The following is a 21314-nucleotide window of genomic DNA, read 5'->3' as shown; positions in this document are numbered from 1 at the left end:
TAGATAAGACTCTGATTGATGTACAAATGTATAAAAAATAACTTCATTCAGTTGTATGGGGAATTCTGTCAGGCAGAAACTTCTCTTATCCTAATACGGAGTGAAATCACAATTCTTTAGAAATCTGACACAGAAGATTTGCAGATTTGTTTGGAAACTGCATAATTCATCTGGACCCCTTAATTGTTTTCATAAATATGAAGAGTTATATTTGGACTACTTAGCCCAGATAAAATAAGTAAGCCCTCACACAACCCTCTTATGTGCCTAAAGTGGCACTCAGACATCTCAGTCTGTGATCTGTAAAGATGTTCTTGGATCTGTGAAACTTCTGGTGTCTAATCTGGGCCAGTAAAGTTCTCTTAGCGTTTACAGTTCTGTGCCTGCATTTCCCCACAAGGGCTGCCACCTTGGCAGTTAGCTTATTGCCTACATGTTTGGCAAATAATATTTTATTCAGTGTCAAAGGTACCTCAGGAAGTGCAGAGCAGGTCCTGGGACCTGCCCCAGCTCAGATGTATTGCAGAGCTGTGCAATTACGCCTGCTCCATTTGTTTGTTTTCCAGCTTTGTGCAACGCATCCACAGAGGGGCCTGCTGCCACAGGAGGGTGAGAGGGTCCTCCCCATCTCAGTCTGGCCGGTGGTAGAGCAATCCCTTGGGAGATCTGGTTCAGGCTATATGCATGCTGCAGGTGACATAAGAGCCATGTTTCATGCTTTGGCTTCTGCTATAACCTTTTCTGTATTGGTTTCTAGCCCAGAGGAGCGGGACTTGAGGGAGGTCATCAGCCGTACACATAAGAAGGGCTCCCAACTAAGAGTGAAGATGCAAGTGGGTAAACGTCAGCTCTGTGGCAACTAGCTATTCTTTAAAAAATAAATAGAGATGGCAACACTGTCCTCTTCTCCGGACATGTTTTTAGTATTGGTGTGAACCAGTCTTCTGTGTTTTGTGGAAGATGGCTTTGCGCTATTAACTGCAGTCTTGGTTCCACCCACACCAAAGAAATGTGATCTTGAACATGTTTCTTGCTTGGTATTTCCTACTGGCTAGCTCAGGAAGTATCATGCGAATCCCATTCCAAGGTGCTTAACTTAACCATATGCTACATAGGCAGCCCACGTGCCAGACGGAGCCTGCAAATTCTGTTCCAATAAATCTCGGCGCTTTGTTGCCTTTATGATTAAAAAGTAAGATCTACAAACTGTGAAAGAGAAGACAGACTAAAAACATCAAAACCAAATGCTTCAAAGTTGTGTAGGTTGGTTTTTTTTTTTTTTTTTTTTTTTTTTAAAGAGATGCAGATGACATTGATAATCCATGGAAAAATATGTTGATTTCTTTTAGTTGGCAATTTTAAACCAACTCTTCCAGGGCCTGGAAGTAGATAGGTGACACTGATATGCAGAAATATATTTGTGAAGCAGTTTCAATAAGTAGATAGAAATGGAATTGTATCAGGCTCAGCACAGGCTGGCATTCCCACACCACTTGTCATCAGGAGCATCCACTCAGGCTTTTGATGTCTCCAGTGTTTATTCAATGCACTTGACACTTTTAAATCTAGTTTAGTGTAATTTTGCTTTTCATGGGGTCTTTTAACATATGCAGCAACAGACTGAGGGAGGACAATTTCAAAATAAAACATGTTCACTCATCAAAAGCTGCTGTAGTATTCAGAAGTGGTACAGTGGTACTCTAGTTCCTAATACAGATCATTTGTGCATAGTATACAAAGGGAGATTTCCATACAGTAGCTGCAGACTGAAACACTGGTAAATGTGGGATTCTCTTAAAAAGACCGCTATTCAAACTGAAAAACAGGTGCTTTGCATCAATCGGAGGAAATATTTTCAGCAGTCTAAGCATATAATTGTTCCCAATATTTGATCAGAACAGGACCGATGGATTTCTCGTTCTACCCAGATAAAGACACTGAATTCTGTGAAGTATGTAGTGGGCTGACATGAGCATTTTCACCCTCTTTAGGGGAAAACAAAGGTTTGTATGGAGCCCCGGGGCTGATGTCGCCTTGGCTGCCTGCTGAAGCCTGGCTGTGCTGCATGGCAAAGGTGCGCTGATAACCGTCGGTGTGAAGGCAGGCAGGGGAGCCTCTTCACGGGGCAGGGTAAACTGGTTGTCAGCAAGCCCTGCCTCTGACTACTGACATTCTGTCAGAAATATGGGGTGTTACTGGGATTGCTGAAATGGGGAAAAATGAGTGGTGGAGCTTTTTGAGCTTATTGAAAGCTCCTCATGCCTTCTTCTTTCAGCATCCTGCCAAGCTGCTGAAGTAGGGCGTTCATGGTGGGGCCAGACTTACAGGATCAAGCTAACTGAGGAGGACTTTTAAGACCCTTCAAAAGGACTTATATATCATCTGTATTTGGACTTAGAGATATTGGAGAGTCACAGCTAGGGAGGAAATCTCCATCACACTATCCAGGAAGGCTAAGTCTAACACTCAAACAAGGCTGTATGGTGGTGATAACAGCAAACTGATTTATACTTAAATTGCAATGAATAAAAATAGGGAAAAGGAGAATTTGCAGAAATGATGTGAAATGCTCATCCAGTATAAGCTTTTTTCCTACATCAAATATTGCTTTTGCTGACTTTGTGGATGTGTTCCCAATGCAGAGAGCAAAAATGCCTATTATGGAGAAGGAAGCCTTACTCAGTAGACGAGAGTGAGGAGTGACTCTGTCCAGGCTTATTTCACAGAAGAGGAGTTCCCCTTTGCCCTTTCTGCTGTGCCAAGTAGAAACACTGAGTATCCCTGAACTGTAGGCTGCCAAAGGGGAGAGCTGGAACTGAGAATCCTAAATCAGCTTTTTAGAAACTAATCACTGTCCACCCTTCCTTCTCACTTCACTCAAGTTGTGGTTGAGAAGGGAGGAGGGAGTGAGAAGAGGTAGGGAAACCAGGTGTGAAGGAAAAGGGATATCTGGGAAGAAGGAGGTAGAAGAACATTGAGAAGATAGCAGGAGGTAACTGTAAGTTGTTGAAATGTCTAAAGAAAAAAAGTAAGTATTAGTTATAGGCAGAAAGGGGAAAAATGTCAGGGAAAAGTATCTACCTATCTATCTATCTAGGAAATAGGGAACAGTTCAATAAGAAATAGCATTGATCTATTTTTAGAAAGCTTTCCCCAATACTCTAATTCTCTCCATTAAATGGGCAAGCTAAGAATACACTGCTGTACAGGTAGAAAACCTCTGCAGGACCTCTCTGTTTCTTCAAGTGATCTTATTCCCTTCAAGACGTGCTTTTCTTAAAGTTTATCATCTTGTTTAATTTATGTCCATAACAATATCACCTTAGAAACAAAATTTCAGTAGCTTCCCTGGTGGGGAAGTATAAATGACTAATCACTCTGTCAGAAAGGAAAGAAAAAGGGCCCAACATATGGAATATGTGTGTGCATATGTGTACATATTTTATACCTACATACATAAAAATATTTTTATATAGGAATAAAATAATTTCTTTTGTAATTCCTGACTTTCAGGGCAATCTTACTCCTTTTTGGAAACTTTACTCATGACTGCTGGTAGGGTTAAAACAAGAGATGGATGAGCTTTGACTTTGAGGGTATCTCTGATATGCCCGACCATGGGCACAACCTCCTTGTGTTGTGGCTTTTTTGTGTGTGTTGAGTATGATCTGTAATGCTGTACCTATCCTATCTGAATGACAACATGTATGAAACACGGGTATTTGTGAAAGCTGATTGTTTTCCTTGTTTGGTACCATGTCTTATTATGGGTATTTCATGGAGTCTATTTAAAGTGCTATTTTTTTTTGCCCTTAAACTTTAATTTTCAATGTTCTTTGGTCTTACTGTCCAGTTAGAAAGACTGAGCACTCTTTGTGCTGTTCTGACATTTTGGCTGTGGAGCAGCCTCCAAAGCACCATGTACTTCTTGAAGACCCCAAAGACTCTCTGTGAAATGCCTTGTTGGAAATGGTGGCTACTACGTTGCTGCATGTACTTGGATGTGCAAATTTTAGTATATTTTTTTTTGGTGGAGGAAGGGGACAAGGTGCACTTCCGTACTTTGTTCAATGTACCTGTGAGCCCATATTATGAGGCTGCTTTTTTCTAGGCTGAGACTGTGGTAGTTACTCTTGTGAACAATCCCCAAATGGTAGATAACACAGTTACATCTGCTTTTTTATGTTGCAAGCCTGGGACTTTCAAAAGGGCCAAGTAAGATTAGCCCATTGGCAGCCAGCTTGTACTTTTGAGGATTCCAGACACTGATGCTGTTAGACACAAGGAAACAAACCACTAAGTTATTCCTTTTATCTGAAATCACTTTGATCACATAATTAATTTATGTAATCAGTATTTTTGTTTAATTTTGTTCTACATGGATTTTAAATATTTAGGTTGTCACGAGTTTCCAAAATTCTGCAGGAGCTGTTGCAGACAGTCTTCAGACCATGGGCAAAGTAGTCCTACTTTGTATATACATTGCTGTGCTCTCACTTGGGTTGCCTGGATTTTCATCTCTCCCCTTGCCCTGGTGCTTTTGATAAGATAATCCATGGATCGATGTAGTGATAAACCATAGTGTTTAAGTCAGAAATCAGAATAGAAACCTAGTAATGATGGAAAAGAAGAGACATTGCCATACGTTGTTCAGGAACCGTGAGGAGGAGGATTCTTTTTTTTTCCACAGCCACCCTACTATTTTTAAAATAAAGTACATTTTGAATAGAAAGGAAGGTTTGGATATCACTCCCATGGGTTTCAGAGTTTAATTCATAGATAACTTCCAATCTTGTGATTGGAAATGTTTTGCTTTTTTTCTTCAAGTTTTCTACTGACTAGCAACTAGCAACTGGACTTAGCATCTCACTATGGTAATACAGGAAACATTTAACTTTTTGGAAGTGGCTTGGGACTGGCTAATGCTTTCTTGTAAATTGTAAGATTAAAAACTCAAGGTAAAATTATTTAACTGCCAAGTCTGATTGTTTTAAGAAATGAAGAAAAATCACCTGATCACAAAAAAGGGATGCCTTTCAATTCTCTTCTTCCAAGCCTATAATATACGGATTTAAAATAATGCTTTTAATCCCATATGAACTGCCTATGCTGCAGAAGGAATCCCTAGCTGCGGTGAATTGTCGGGATTCCCTTAATGCACTCTGATATGAGGTATCCAAGTCATTAGTGTGGGGCAGACAGATTACAGGAAAGCTGATCTTTCTGGGGCCATGGCTGAAGTGTAGGCAGCATACCCTAGAACATGTGAAAGCACCCGCTAAAGCACTGGGCATATGTGTCTGGCCAGCTGAGCCCTGTTTACTTATCTTCACATTGTCCACAACTGTGGAGAGAGCTGTGAACAACACAACATTTGCTTTCCCTCCCCATGATATTTTTTCAGTTACTTGTACCTCATGGCGTTAAGCTGGCAGCATGGGTAACAAAAGGATAGCACTACTGCTCAGCCAGTGGTGTAGGCTGAAGTGGCCCTGCGGCATTAAAATGTGAATGCAAGGATCAGAATTGTCCATTAAGCAGAGCACCCATCTTGCATCCTGCTGAGAGCACCCTCTTCTTCTGTAATGATGGTCTCTGTAATCAGAAAAATTCCTGTGGACAAGTGCGTCCCCCCATGGGTGAGTCTCTGAAGTTGCCTGCTGTGCTCTCTATGGTACTAATTAGTAAATGGATGTAAAGGAAACCCAATTTGGGCTGAGGAATACTTTATGAGCTGCTAGGTAAATTTATTGCTACTGAATAATAGTGGGAAGTTGGCTTTGTTAGTTCAGACCAAAAGTAATGCACATCTTTGTATATTTTTTCTCAAACTCATCAAAAGAGATTACAGTTCCAGACACTGTCATGACAAGCTCTAATGAGGAAAGTAGGGCTAAAAAATCTTTGAAATATCAGAGTTCATGCTGTGCTCAGCAGAGATTGACACAAGTCTAACATATTGATACACATAATTATGTGTGGGTTTCCCCAACAAGTCAAAAAGGAATTTTAATAGTTTAAGAAGTCCCTAAAGCTATCTGACCATCCTTGGCTTTCCGTTTGATCTGATGATTGGAGAACATAAGAAACTGTGAAGGAAGAGCTAGCAGCCATTCCCAAGCTCAGTGTTCCCCCCACTCCCCCTCCTTGTGATTTGATCTCAGTATGAATATTACTCATTTGATCTGCTGCTTCTGCAGTTTATCATTCAGTGCCTGGACCTCAGCTGGGTTTAAAATATTTAGAAAGAGGCTGCCTACAGATGGTGGATAATTTAATGTGCAACTGCTTAACGTAGTTGGTTTTCAGAGAGGCAAACCCCAGGATTTAAAATGATGTGGAAATACCAGAATAGAGCTCCCTTACTGAGAAAATGCCATTGTTAAACATTTATCAATAGACGCTCTTGCACAGAACATTGATGACAGTTCAAGCTGTCCTTAGATGGATTTGCATCCTCCTGGAGTTACACAGCAATGCACAGTGTGACAAGATGTGCTTCGGCTGTAAAAATGTTCGTAATGCATAAACATCCTTTTAATGTTTTTGCCCTAAAGTGCACCACACTGCACAGAGACCCATACTTTCCGGAGTGGTGAATTTGTACCGTAGATGCTGCATCTATTATGAGATTTGAGATTGTGATATCAAATTATTATTATTTTTTTTTCTTCTGTAGTATCCCTTGTGTGTAATTAAAAATAATGACTTTTAATGAGTCCCTGGCCTACTTCAACCCACTGGAAGGAAACTACTTCTCAAATTCAAACGCTTTATATTATACACATTCTTCCTTTGTCGCATCCTGTTCTACCAGGGCAGCACAGCAGGTGACAAACTGAAATATGCTTGCTGTAGCATGTCTGGTTAGACCTTATGAAAAATCTTGCCTGGCTGGTGGGGATAGAATGCAGTGCAATGGAGCTTTAATATTTTTTCATCCCATGATCTGATACTATACAATTAACTATAAGAAATAACTTGCTCTAAGGTAATTCAGTTTATTCATAATACCATAGTTGCTAGTCCATTTGACCACCAGAGATAACCTCAGAAATGAGTGTGATAGATAATTACTGTGCTTGTAGTTTAAGAAAAAAAGAGAAAATCAGTAATGCAAGAGGATTTGCACGTTTGATTTTATCCCCATATTTCCACTGGGCTAGCGATTGCATCTGCCTCTGTAATTTTTCACATACCGGACCAACTGATGATGGTTGCAGAAATAATTTTGTTGGCAACAAACTGTGCTACATTGGTTCTCAGCTATGTCCTTTTCTCATTAAAAGATCAATGCAGCTCATTGAAGATATATTCTGCTCAGGAATATGTCCTCAGAAGGTAACTGATGGCAACAGAAGTAAAGTAAAGCCAGTGAAAGAGTAATAGGAAGTGAAAAGAAGGAGTAAAATAATTTACCCATCCTATCTTAGAAACATTTAGGTGTGATGGATCACTTCTTTCCCTGTCTTTGGGGGAAAAAATAGCAATAGCTATGTAGCATTTTATCACAAAGACCATATCTTTGCACAAAACCTATACAAACATATTGGAAACTTTCAAAAGATTTGAAACTACCTTGTCATTAGCTCCTCATCATTGGGTGCATGAATATCAAACACCCTTGACAGGAACTGCTATGATATTTACTGCAAATAGAATGACTTGGAATAATTCAAATGGATTTAAAAAAATCCCTGCCTTCCAAGTGAAATCAGCTAATGGCAGCTTTCAGAGTATACTTTTGTTCTTTCCCTTTCCAAAGCTTTTAAATTCTACTAAACTTTTTTCAACTCAAATAAACTTGTTTCGCATTCATCTAGGTGGAAAACATACCTGTTTTTTTCTTGCTTTTTTTCTAGCTGATATGAACATATTTTTTGGGGGGGATGAGTGTGTGTGTGTGTGTGTGTGTCTGTGCGTGTGTGTAAATCTGTGGTAATTCCTGAATAAGATGCATTGCTGGACACACAATAAATACTGTGGTTGAGTGTCCTTAACATACAGAGAGCATTAAGTTTATATGTCTAAATGAATATAGAATTACACATGTTTATAAACATAAGTGAATACATATATCTATGCATTTACTGGGAAAATATATTGTCACAGATTGCTCCTCTTCATGGTAAAATCCATGGAAAGAGGCTGAGTCAGAAAGCTTCATATGCTGAAACTTTCCCACATCATCAGCTCTAGCAGAGGTGGTTTCTAGCTGGTAGAGTTGTCAAGGTGTCACCTTGCTCAGCGGCTCTGAGCATTGAATGGGGCATCTCCAAAGACGTTACTGAGTCTTAATGTGTTATATCTTCCCAGGAAGATTTAATGTTGGTTTATTCTGAAAATGAATGAAACAAGGTCCCTAATGATGGCATGGGTGACCTATTCAGTTTTTGCCACAGGTGGAAAGATGACATTGCAGAAGGAAGTTGATCATTAGCTGTGTACATGTCTTAATCCCCCAAAATGAGTGGGATTGTGGGATTCAGTGGAAGACATATAGCTGTTTACAGTATTGTTCTACATAGTGTATATATAACTTCAATTAATCTCTCCGTCTCCCATTATAGTCAGTGGAGAGAAACGGGCAGTTTCAGGATGAGTTTCATCTCCTCCTCCAGTTAGTAACAAAAAAGAAGTTTTTTAATCTTGTTTGGTATAGTGTAAGATGTTATTAAGCCTCATCAAACTCTTTTGAATCTTGAACGTCTACCTTGAATGACTTTAGCATTACTGTGCTGTGAGCTGACATGCTTTTCAGAAGTGAAAGCAGGCTAAGATGATGCTCTGGCTGATGGCAATTTACAAATGTGACTAACAGCTAAAATATAGTGACCTCAGCTCTCATCCAGCAACTGTTCTAGGCCCTGAGGATTCATTTCACCACTGTGAGATTTTTTGTACTCACAAAGAACTCTTTCTTGCTGTACAGAAGAGGGAATAAAAATCTTGAAAAGACAGGGCCATTAATGATTAATGATAGACATTTAACATTCAAAAAAATCACCAAGTTGAAAATGTATTTCCATAGTTAAATTTTATTTCAAACACTTTTACTCCTTTGCAAGCTTTATTAGTTGGTGGTAAAATGCCAGTTGATATTGAGCAATCACTAACCTAAAGTTTATTGACTTCAATTTGTTAGCTACAATTATTACTATTTTTAACGTGCTATTGCTAATATTCCTCAAAAAAAAAAAAAAAGACTGCTCAGTGATGAGAGAATCGAAAAGGGAGATAAAATGCTACTTGATATGTTACAAGTTAGTAGTGATAGGACTGAGTGGGTAGGGAAAATGAAGATGCAAGTGGTTTAAGCCCATTATGCTGGGTGACTGTACAGCACAGTTACTGCTGTAACTCATAACCAGTATTGTTCAAAATTACTGGCGATTCCTTTCTCGGGTCTTTTTTTCCTGTGAGCTTGGCTCATTTCACTGTCTGCTACTCTGCTCCCAAACCATGCTTTCAGCTGAAAGGCTGTATAAACGAAGATGGCATTTGAAATGGCCAGCTGATACTTTACATTGACAAATGCAGCATGCAAATGGATTTGAAAGCTCAATAAAAAAGGTTCCAGTGAACTTCTGTCCAAAACTTGGACAGCATGTCATTGAAGAGAAGGCATACTAAGAGCTGCCTGCTGTGGTGAAGACACTTTACTGGAAGGGCAAACCTAGGTCATGCAGTTTCCTCTACTGTCCTCAGTACACCACCTCTATGCTTTTGGGTTTGGATCCCAGCATTGGACCCGCCAAACAGATCCAGGGTAATGATTCCCTATGAATAGTCCTGGATTTGGGAGTAGTGGGTGGCTTTTATTTTCAGTGTACAGGCACTGACAGTGGTTTACCACTTGGCTGAAATAAATAAAAAGTTACATTAGCTGCCTTTGGCACTTGTGAATTCATCCATACCTTCTCCATCAGGGAGTAGAAGTCTGTTCTGTAGTGATGCTTGGTGGATACCTCATACAGACGTTGTTCCCCCTTTGAAGTGCTGCCACAGTCATGCTTTGTGGACAATTAGTTCTGAAAGTAACTGCTCCATCTTCTGTAATCCTCTGGGAAGGGGAGATCTGTAGAGACAGATTTTAAATCAGCTCAGAGATGCACACAAAAAAATCCAGAAAAAACAGAGGCTATTTTTGACTGCTGATTTTTGCTTGAATGTATCTTGAAGGCTTAGCCTGTCTGCTTAGTTCTCAGCAAGTGGATTGTTTTTCTCTTTTTTTTTTGTTCCAAATTGTTTTATTTTTTTAAGCATGCAGAATCATTTTCCGATGCCAATGACTAGATAGTAGAAGCCACTGCTGACTTAGATTAAAGGACTGAAGGACTGATGATAGTTTCAGCAGTAGTTCAGTATGCATCAGGATTAAGACCAGTACATAACTAAAACTGGATATTGTTTCAAAGCACCACACTATAAATGTTTGTTTTCAAACATCTAATAGATGCCTCAAGCTTAAAAAAATAATTAAAGAAAAGGCTTCTATGAATTCCTCTGTATAATAATTTCAAAGAGTTCAAATCTGTCACCCAGTAGAAGTTGAGAGTTTATCAGCAGATTATAGGTTAATGGGAGGCAGTGGCCAAACCATAGGGTAGGAAATAATAGAAAAAAATATATCAGTGAACACTCAAACATGAATGCTTTTAGCCATTGTCAGTGAACGTGGCAGCTGCTGTGTGACAACCAATTCAAATGCAGTTATATAATTCATTGGTTTTTTTTTTTCCTTTCCCCGCCCCCAAAGAAAAGGAAGTACATTATTAACAGTGCTATATCGCACTTAAATGCAAAGAAGATGTTACACATACTATATATAATTTTGAAAATTTGGATTGAGAAATCTAGAATGAGAAGTATAAAAGCCCTTTACAGGTCTCTCTCAAAATGCAAATTTATGTCTCAAGGGGCCAGTGGAACTTAAAGTATAAATACAGTCTGTATTTAGAGAGTTTTAAAAACACATATTACTGAATTGATAGAGCATAACAGTTCCCTTGCTTAGGCAGCATTATGCTCTATCTTGTAAAATGTACTTGGGGACATGTAAAATGGTTTATTAAACCTACAGTCCATAACTAGAGTTGTTACATTTTAATGTATATATTTTTCATTCATGGATTACTGAACCACTAAATCCTAACAATTTGTCCTCATGCCAAACAATTTCTTTGAGTGTTGTTCCGAGTCTTTTCAGTAACTGTGTAGCTGTTGGAACATCCCCCAAATCCGCAAATTTTGAAGCTATTTTTCAGTGTCCCTGGTATACAAATGTACATATAAAAGTAGGCAAGGAAGGAAGTTTCAGTTTGCTTTTGCATGGAATGCTTTCACAGAAAAAAATCCATGATGCATTTCTGGGTGGGAGATCTGCAGTTTTGGGGAGAAAAAATCTTGAATGTAGAGTGGCTGTCTATAACTGTGAGGGATGTATACAAAAAGAAATAAGGGAAATAACTACATATCCTGTTGCATGAACCATTTTTCTCAAAACTTAGGGATGGCTTGCTATTTAGAGAGTATCTTTCTCCATACTTTTACATGGCATATTGGTCTTTCATGGTAGTGAAAAGTTGGAAGAAGTTATAAAATAGTGATTTAAGCCTACCAGGTATGCCAAATGATTTGGACTGTATTTCCTTCTGTTTTCTTCCACTGTTATTAGAAATAACTCTAGGGAAGAAGCTGAACTACAAAGAGCTGAAAAGTAGGAAAGTAGCAGCTCTTCTCTGCGTTTTCCAAGGCCCCAAATAAGTGATATTCATAATACACATGGAATATCTCTATTGACCTGAAACATCTCATTGCTGTGTTGTACCAACAGCTCTCCTTCAAACACGTAGCTAGGATTTTTTATTCATCTCATGCTTGAAAAAAAGCAGGAACTGAGAAAGTTGAAGAATATATCTCTGTGGCCTAGAGTTCAAGATTTTCAATGACAAAGTATCCGCCTAAAAGAGCACTTTCTGGTGTTGAATTTATGAACATTACTGATGAAATAACTTTCAGCAAAGCAACAATGCTATAGTATTTGTGAAATGGCACGCTGAGGAGCAAAATGAGTAAAATCACAGAGGTTGTCTTTATTTTTTTTCATCTGGAAAAAGACGACTGGTTTAGAGAGTGATAGAGCACATTCAGAAAGGGAATGACATGTGCTCTAAATGCGCATAATTGTGTTATTACAGGCCACAATCTCTTGTCTGTAAAGAGGTAAAGATGTTTCAAACGTTTTCAGAAAGAAAGGGAATTTATACAAGGCAAGTTTGTAAGGACAATTTATCCTTTATTTTTACTTGGTGGATCCTTGCTGTGTTAGGAATACTGATTTCCATGAGATATAACATTTAGCTTACTTTTTCTGTGATCCTCCCTTTTTTATTCTGTTCTCTCTTGTTGTTATTATAATAACATTTCAGATTATTTATTCTGAGGCGTTTCCGCGAGTAGAAAATTTCTTAAAGAAGAATATAGCCAAGATACATAAGAGTTTATTTTGTTTCCTTCTGACTGAGAAATGATTTTGCCATCCTTTAGGCTGTAAAAGTTTTTCAGGCTGTAAGAGTCTATGCTGCTTTTGCAGGTATGGTTAATGCCCAGACTTCTTGAATCCCTTATTTTCCTCAGATCCCTTTTTTTCATTTGTGCTGATGAGGCAGCACTATACAGGACCTAAGGGTTGCACAGAAACCTTCTACTGTAATATCTAATACGACAGTGAGCATTTACCAGATCACCTATTATCTGGGACTGCTAAATTTGGTTCTCAACAGAAACAATTTAGGAACTTTTTTTGAAGACTATTTTATGTTTTGTAAGGTGTGAATTAAGCACCTGTTATTAATATAGGTTACAAACTCAATGCAATATTTGGAGTATCTTTCATTTCAAGGTAGTGACTGTTTCATCAGTTTTACTGTTTTAAATAAGAAAATAATTACCCTTTTAAGTTATCATAAATGTTAATTAAACTTTCTTGCACCAAAATACTCTTCAGAATAATTGCTTACAGGCAGCTTCTTCTGGACATTGCCAAACCATTTATTTAAAATAAGATTTAATAGATAAATTACCCTAGAGATTTTTTTCCGATGAAAATAGGAATTTATTTTAAAAAATGCATTTCACTTATTTAGTGAGTTTTTTTGGTTGTTTTTTGTTTCTACAAAGAATATTATGGTGGCTTCTACAAAGATTACCATCCTTGTAACCTTTCTCCTTCTCTATAGGCATATTGTATACAGTTAACTTTTTTTTTGGTGTTTGTTTTGGTGTTTTTTCATCAGATAGCTTTTTGGATACATAGTCTTCATATTCTTAAATCATGCACAACACCATATCAAAATTGCAAAATGAAAAGTCTGTGACAGAGAAAGCTTGAAAAATAGGAACAAGATGGGAAAGCACACTTGCGTGTACATAAATAAACAAAATAGTGAAATGGAAATAATCTACATTTTACTCATCAAATTTAAGTGTAGCATTTTTAAGAATCACAGACATCAAACCCGACCTTTTAATCTTTTGTAGTAATAGTAAGAATTCCTCCTCTTTTTTTTCTTTTTTTTTTCTTCGCCTGTTCCTATCAGAGCCAGGATCAAAAAAGAAGTTGTTACACTTACATGTCAAGAATCATGACATCTGGAGAAAAGCAGAATGCATTATTTCTCGGTGAGAGCGTTATACAATAAGACTTGACTGACATTTGACAAAATCTGAGCTGCTTTCTGATCAGTTGATTTAATTAAAACAAGATATTCAGTTCTGCATGATGCTTGTGCATAATCTATTTTAAGCCTTTCAAACATACAAGTATATAGTGTAAAATTGTATTAGATTGGCTTGAATGACTTGTCATTCTTTTTGCAGATACCTCAAATCAGCTATGCATCTACAGCTCCAGAACTGAGCGATAACACCAGGTATGACTTCTTCTCTCGAGTGGTCCCACCGGACTCCTACCAAGCACAGGCCATGGTTGACATCGTGACGGCCCTTGGGTGGAACTATGTGTCGACTCTGGCTTCTGAAGGCAACTATGGAGAGAGCGGCGTGGAGGCGTTCACCCAGATCTCCAGAGAAATTGGTGAGTGTATGTTTATCAGGTTTTGTATTTATAGCTGCTGGGTCACAGAGCATCGCTGAGCTCTGCCTAGGTCTACGCGGTGTGATCAGAACACCTGCAGGCGTGTTACCCGGACTCAAGTGGAGGAGTTTATGGATGATTTTGCTGCTTGCGCATCTGCCAAGGTGACAGTTCTGGCAGTAATTTAAGAAGAGCTCCTGAGAGAGGCAAAAAATGTGTCTTGCCCCTTTTGGAAAGGGGGAGCTCCTTGATGAGTTAGGGGCAAAAAGCAACCACCAGCTGAATTACAGCCAGTTTGAGGAGATGTGATTGATTTAGCTTAGGAAAATCATAATCCAATGAGACCTCATTTTCCATGTTCCAGCACTGATAAATCTAGGGTTTTTAATTTTGATGAATTCAAAACCAACAAAAAATCTGTGAAGTACAAAGACATACCCTTGTTTTTCCTTCAGGATGATATGTGCTCTATAAATACAGGCATTATTATGGGAAGTATATTTAAGTCCCTTTGATTTTTTTTTTTTTCACACTTCCATAGTTATTTCTGGCCTGAAAAAATGGCTATTTCTCAGAAGCAGTAGGTTTTGGACACCAAGGAATAAGATGGTGAGTAGCAGGTGATTTGGAATTGGTCTTTCACTAAGTACAGTGTTAAATGACACAAAACAATATCCTTTAAAAAAAAATTTAAAAATTACAAACAGCCTTCCTGTCCTTCCTCAGAAAGCCTAGATTAATCTACTGGATTTGACTTTCAGGGCATGTAAATATGAGCTCTTGTTCGTTCAAGTCAGCTTGGGTGAGAAAATATGATAATGTTTTCCATTTTCAATAACTACATGTAAATATAGAGACTATCTCAATCATATAAGAAGGCGCATGTGTGTCTCAGGTATTTATGCTTGAACCATAAAGGTTACTGATTACTCACAACAATTTGGTAGTAAGAAAAAACTGCAGCGATTCATGCCATTAGGGAACCGGTGTCTATAATGTGCTCGATCAGTTAACTAATAAATATTCTGTTTCTAGCTTGTAATCGATGCTGTCAGATCCTAGATGTCTTCATGGGAGAGCCAAGGCTGACCATAATACAATAGTTTGATCTGGAGTTAGCAAAGGCATGGATAATTCTTCCACAGTTCATATCTAAAAGAGACTGTTCCTCCGTTGTGTCAAATACAGCAGTGAATGGATTGGCTGCCCCAGACATTCACTGAGTACCTCATTGCTGGAAACCACTTTTTCTTGAAACCATCTGTAGCCCATCTGGATCTGCTGAGTCCTGAAAGGAGACAAATAAAGCGCTCAGGACTTTTTTGTTGTTTCCCATTTCCAGAAATACGGGACTTCTTCAGATGGGTGCAAGAACCACCGTGGTTTCTTTATAGTCGCAATGACTTGAGTTTGTGTCAGTTGGATCTTGATCGACCCTAGAATAAAAATACTATTGTAATTTGATCACAAATTAATATTAATATGATTCATGAAATAAATATTATTAATAGGATTGTGAATCCAAAGCAATTAAAATAATGAATGCATGTCCTAAACATTGTAAGGTCTATGTAATACCAAGAATCATAAAAAGTGGTGATTTGTGAGGTTTTTGTTTTCCCTTATGACTTATGTTCTCTACTAGAGCACTTGATTTTGATAACCTCTTTGCTCATAGCAACTTACCAGCTATTATTGGTACCAGGGTCTCAAATTGTTCTGAAGAACGAAAGCAGAGGAGAGGCAGGACAGACAACAAGTAATTTTTAATTCCTAGAAAAACATTGAAATAAATAATCAGGTAAAAAATACGTAACCACAGGGACATAATCAATAGCCAGTGCAGAATTTTCAAGAACAAATAGTATCAAAGCCATCTAATAGTTTGCTTTGACAGGGTAAACACTTTACAGCTGGAGAAGAAGCACTTGATATCATGTCTCTTGAATTTAGTAGTGTTATCTCAACTGTCCCCATACAGTATTCTCCTGAGAAAATTTAGAAATTGTGATCTAGGTGAAAATGTCATAGGCTGGATGCAGACCTATTTAGAAAACTTTGCTCAGAGTGTAATTAGCAAATTAGTTTTAGTTTAAAAGGAAGAACGTGTTGTGTGGTATTTGGCAGGTGTTTATGCTGGATTAGGTACTAGCCAATGTTTAGTCCAGATGGACTTGGAATGAAGGGTATGCTTGCAAAATCTGGAGGTGACTTCAAGCTGGGAAGGACTGGGGGCGTCTTGGAAGAGATTCTTAGAGTCCAAAACTGAAGATATGGTCTGAAAAATAGTATGCAATTTAAGAGACAAATGCAAGGCATTCTGGTTCATCAAGAAGGATCTGTACAATGAAGAATACAGAAAGACTGGTCAGAAAATAGTCTCAAAAAATGACCTGAGCATGATAGTAAATTTTAACCTGCCTATACTCCTTGTGTTTTACTGGAACATGCAGACAGGCATACCATCTGCAAAATAATTTGAGTAATCCTCCAATTTACCTGGCTGTTGGGAAACCTCATTTTGACTCAGTACAGGTTTTTACCCTCACTTCAGAAAAGGTGAGAGGCTCTGCAAGTGAGAACAAAGACAATCACAAATCTTGAAAAAGGTGGTCTGGGAGGAATGACTGGCCAAGGTAGTTTGATAGCCTCAAGAAGAGTTGCCTAAGAAGGGAAGGTGGTGGAAAATAATGTTTTCAAATAGAAAAATGCCTTTTACAGAAAGGTAGAGGACCACGTGTTCATTCAAATACAGTGTATATGAACAGAAGCAATGGAATTCATCTGTAGCATAATTCCGTTTAGATTTGGTGAAAGACCCTTTTAATGGTTAAGACATTAAAGCATTAGACCAGTTTGCTTGGGGACATTTTGGAGCCTTCATTGCTGAGGATCTGGAAGAATGCATTAGACAAACACCTGCCCAGGGTTTATATAAGTGTACTTAGTTCTTCCTTGGGGCTGGGAGGTGGATCGGATGATTTCTTAATGTCACTTCCAGCCTGATTCTATTATCCACTGTCCTCAGACTTTTCACCTGAACCATAGGGCTGGAAAGGCTTTTAAAATGGAAAGTTCGAATAGCATCTAATTATGAGGTCTGAGACTATGCAGTCTAAGTAGGTTAATAAAAACCATCACATAGAATAAGACAGCACACAAAGCAGCAAAACTTACCAGCTCTATGTTAATAAACTGTGTGTTAAGGAGAACCTAATCAGGACATTGCTCCCCCCACCGTGCTCCTGCCGTCCAAATGCATAGGACAGCTCAACTCCTTTCTGAGTACTTTACATCCCATTTAAGATAAGTAACGAACAATTGGGAGCAAAATGAATGGGAAGATAAGCATAACAGAAAGCAATACATTTGAGGAAAAGATGTGAAAGAAATTGATTCATTTCTGAAAAAAAGTTCAGTGCCTGAGAGGACATGTGAGATAGCAGTTTTGAAAATTTAAACAGGAAAACTTGATTTTCTTTTTTTTTGTTTGTTTGGTTTTTATTTGTTTTGTTTTGTTTTGGTTTTTTTTTAGGTTTTCTCCAAACAGTTAAGAATTAAGAAGGGGTAGGGTTTATAATTTCAGGTACTTATTTGTCGTGATGTTGACTCTTTGCCTCTAATTTCCAGTTTGATTTGCCCTCTGTTCAACTTCTATTTCTTGATCAGTAACAGAAGCAGAAAGGAAAGAACAGGCTCCCAAATGAAATGTGGAATACTGAAAAGGTCAAAGTGGTGCCACCCTGACATGTCACAGAATATATAACATATCAGAATCTGCTCTCATTTTAATGACAAAGATCCTGTCTGGGACAAAGCCTAGCTGGAAATTAAATACTTTACATGACAATGATTGTAAGGAGAATAGGGAATGGTGCTTATTCCAATGCATTCTTCCATGCATTATTGTTTGAAGACAATGATTAAATTTATAGGATTTTCTACTCCCATTACAAAGTTAATCAATGATATTACTATAATCATTTTGGCATCACGATCAAATCATTTTGGTACATTGGCCAAAGGAGTCAGTTCATACAGAATGATAGTGCTTAAGAGTTTAAGCATTAAACTGAGCAACTTGACTCACTAAGAGAAACTAAAAAAGGGATAAGAAGGAAGCACATTTTACCAAGTCCTCATTAAACTGTCATGCTGAATATTGCTCTTCTATTTACTTTGCTGTTAATGATGTTTGACAAAATAAATGTTGGAAAGTCTCTAATCAGACTTCTTTTAATGGTTCATTCCCCCTCCTATTAGATACCAAATGAATTTACCATCAGAGAGAAAATTGTGGGATCCTTTTAACTTTTTTACAGAATACAAAAACATTTGGTTTAGAAAAGTCTTTTTGGGGTCAGAATACTTGCTCAGTTAGTGCAATGTTTGTGCTGGAAAATGTAACAAATCCACAAATAGTATATGCAATGCTATGTGTCAGATTTTATCCCCACCAGTGGCTAACGTAAAATTGACACAAGCACTGATGGGTACTGGCAGTGAAACAGTTATGGAAGTACCAGAAGAGGAGGTAAAAATGATAAAGGCAGGCAACTGTAGCTGATCATTAAGAACAGGTGAGGAATTTCAGCATTTCTTGCCCCTTTTTTTTCCTCATAAGTCAGTTTTGCATGTCTTGTCAGAGGTGTAAAAAAGACAGACAGCAAAGAGTATTTAGGACAAGATCTTTGACTGAGCCAAAATGACATAACTTCATAGCAACATTACCCCCAAAGAGAACAGTGTACTTGGTATCAATGTGTACCCTGGAACGCTTGTTTTTAGGAACAGGGTTTTGTAGTTTTACCTACTCCCTTTATCCTGGTATATTGCAGTTAATAGCATTTTTCTGAGAAGGGACCTCAGTTGCTTTATGATGCTTCATAATATTTTACCATTACAGTCACACTGATAACCATATACCTAATTGTAATGAATATGTATGCTGAATGTATGCTACAGTGGCTTTATTTAAATTGTTTCAGACTTCAACAAAGCTAGTTATATTTTGTTTACATAGAAAATGGTCTATGACATTTCTTTGACATAGTTCTTAGGTCATCTTTGTTTCTTGTCAGTTTTTTTTTGTGTGTCTACAGTTGTGCATCGTATCTCTGCTTTTCTCCAAATTATTGCCTTACTTCTTACCTTTAATATCTTCTGGATGTCTAAAGCTTTCAATAGATAAAGTGAAAGTTTAGTGGGAATTGGGGAGGGAGGGTTGAGCAGGTAAATAAGACTTAAGGGTGTGTAACCTTTCCTCTCCACTTAGATTATTCATTGATAATTTAGAAATAAATAAGATGGATTGCTGTTAAGATTAATTCAAATTTCCTGCAGTAATCTTTCTATACTTTTGATATAAAGCTAAAATCAAGTAAGCTGATGAACAGACTTTTTTTTCCCTCTCTGAGATGTTATTTGATAGAAGATTAAAAAATCTTGCAACATGAAGACTGAAGAAATACAATACATGAAATGTAACCTTTTCCCCAGAGACATTTCTGTTTTAAAGACTGGTTTTAAGCTTAACAAATTAATTTTCATAACTAATAATATTCTAACATACCCTCACAAAGGGGAAACAGTTTAATTCAATTTTAAGTTTTACTTTTATTTTTATGCAGCTGAACTCTATTGATAGCACTGTATTCCAAGCTGCAAGCTGTAATTAATAATAACACTATATAATTGGCTACAGGAGCTTCAAAGTAATGTTTGAAAAATTACAAAATCAGATGGTAGGTTTATTAATATTATAAAAGCTTGAAACTTATTCCTGCAGTTTTTAGTATTTGTACCAACTAGTACCTGATAAAGAACAGTGTAATTTTTAGGGATTTGTAATGAAGGACCATTTCAATTTCTCCCAGTGGTGCTAATCAATATGTTATTCTTCAGCTTTAATGATACACTTTTTTCTCTGTAGTTTTAGAGAGGTATCTCGGAGCAGTAAGCATACAGTGGTACTTTCCCAGTAAGCTCTCTGGCCCTTCAGTGATAGTTGGAAGAGGGACTTCTTTATCTCTCATAGCTCTTGAGGGGTTTCTTCTTCAGTCGATTAGTTGAGGCACTTTTTAAACCTCCTGTAGAAAGCTCACTAGCTACAGTGGAGGAGGAGGAAAAAAAAGGGCGGAAAGCTTCTGTGGAACTGGGTTTTGTACCTGCTCCAAAGAGTATGTACTGTACAGTGGACTGCAGTGACAAAAATTACACAGTCAACCTTGCTTCCTTAACCAGCGTGGCACAGATTTGCTGATAAGCTTGAAAGAGTTGTATTCTGTTCAGACTCCTTATTCTTGTGTCCAATTCAAGCAATAATATATCTCATAGGGCTGTTTTTAAGGTATTATGTCAAAAAAATGCCAGAAACAGTTACAAAGAAGCCTAAGCAATTTACAGACAATGTAATTTTTTCATGGACTGTCTAAGCAATATTGTCACATATTTGAAACCACCATTATACTTTAATATTTCTGGAGTGAACTAAATTGTTACAAGAGTTCCAAAGGGGGTCCCAAGGAAGCTTTTGTCTGGAGCTAGGGACAGATAACGTCCCTGTGCCACAAGGGATATGCTTCGATGCTAAACACTTCCTCTTGTCCCCCTACTTGTACAAATTATTTTTATTCCACAGGAGACAGTTTGCAATGTGATTCCACAAGAAATAGAGACTTCTTTATGTGCTTGAAACTGAAAGAAGTCAGTGAATACTTCCCTGACTCTCATGGGGTTTAACAAAGGATTAAATGCACAGGAACGTTGTCTCTGAGCCTGCCAACAAGGCTTGGAGTAGGAAGACCTCATGCTTGCTGGTTTTGCCCACTGATATTTATTGTCTCATGCCAGCTGGAGTGTGAACTGTGGTCAAGGCTGAGTTCATTAGCTATTTTTATATGGTACAGTTACCAAATAGCTGTGATATTGACTCTCTTCTGAGTGCGAAGCTGATTTCATTTTGCTTATAGCAGTCAGCTCTTGGAGAGCTGAGACAAATAAGCTTCTCAGAGCAAGGACCAGTATGTTTTGACAGTGATGCTTACTGTGGTGAATTTAGAACATTTAAAAAACTCTGAAAAATAAATTTTAAAAGCTCATTATAACATGGAGGACCTCTGCATCTTTATGTGTATACTCGCATATTTAACTTACTCCTATAACTACTATAGAAGTCATCGGACTACATGACCTTTTTTTTTTCTTTTTACTTCAC

General features: G+C 37.8%; 1 protein-coding gene across 1 annotated transcript in view; it reads left to right on the top strand.

Annotated features, from left to right (window-relative positions):
- Positions 1-21314, top strand: part of GRM8 (glutamate metabotropic receptor 8) — a 346306-nt gene that overhangs the window by 47734 nt on the left and 277258 nt on the right. Inside the window, exon 2 of the mRNA XM_035893702.1 lies at positions 13882-14098. Within this exon, the coding sequence (XP_035749595.1) occupies positions 13882-14098 (217 nt within the window). The remainder of the gene's footprint in view (positions 1-13881; positions 14099-21314) is intronic.

Source organism: Egretta garzetta, unplaced genomic scaffold, assembly GCF_000687185.1.
Source record: "Egretta garzetta isolate BGI_Z169 unplaced genomic scaffold, ASM68718v1 scaffold64, whole genome shotgun sequence".
NCBI classification, from domain to species: domain Eukaryota; kingdom Metazoa; phylum Chordata; class Aves; order Pelecaniformes; family Ardeidae; genus Egretta; species Egretta garzetta.
This window is presented reverse-complemented; position numbering and strand designations above follow the sequence as displayed.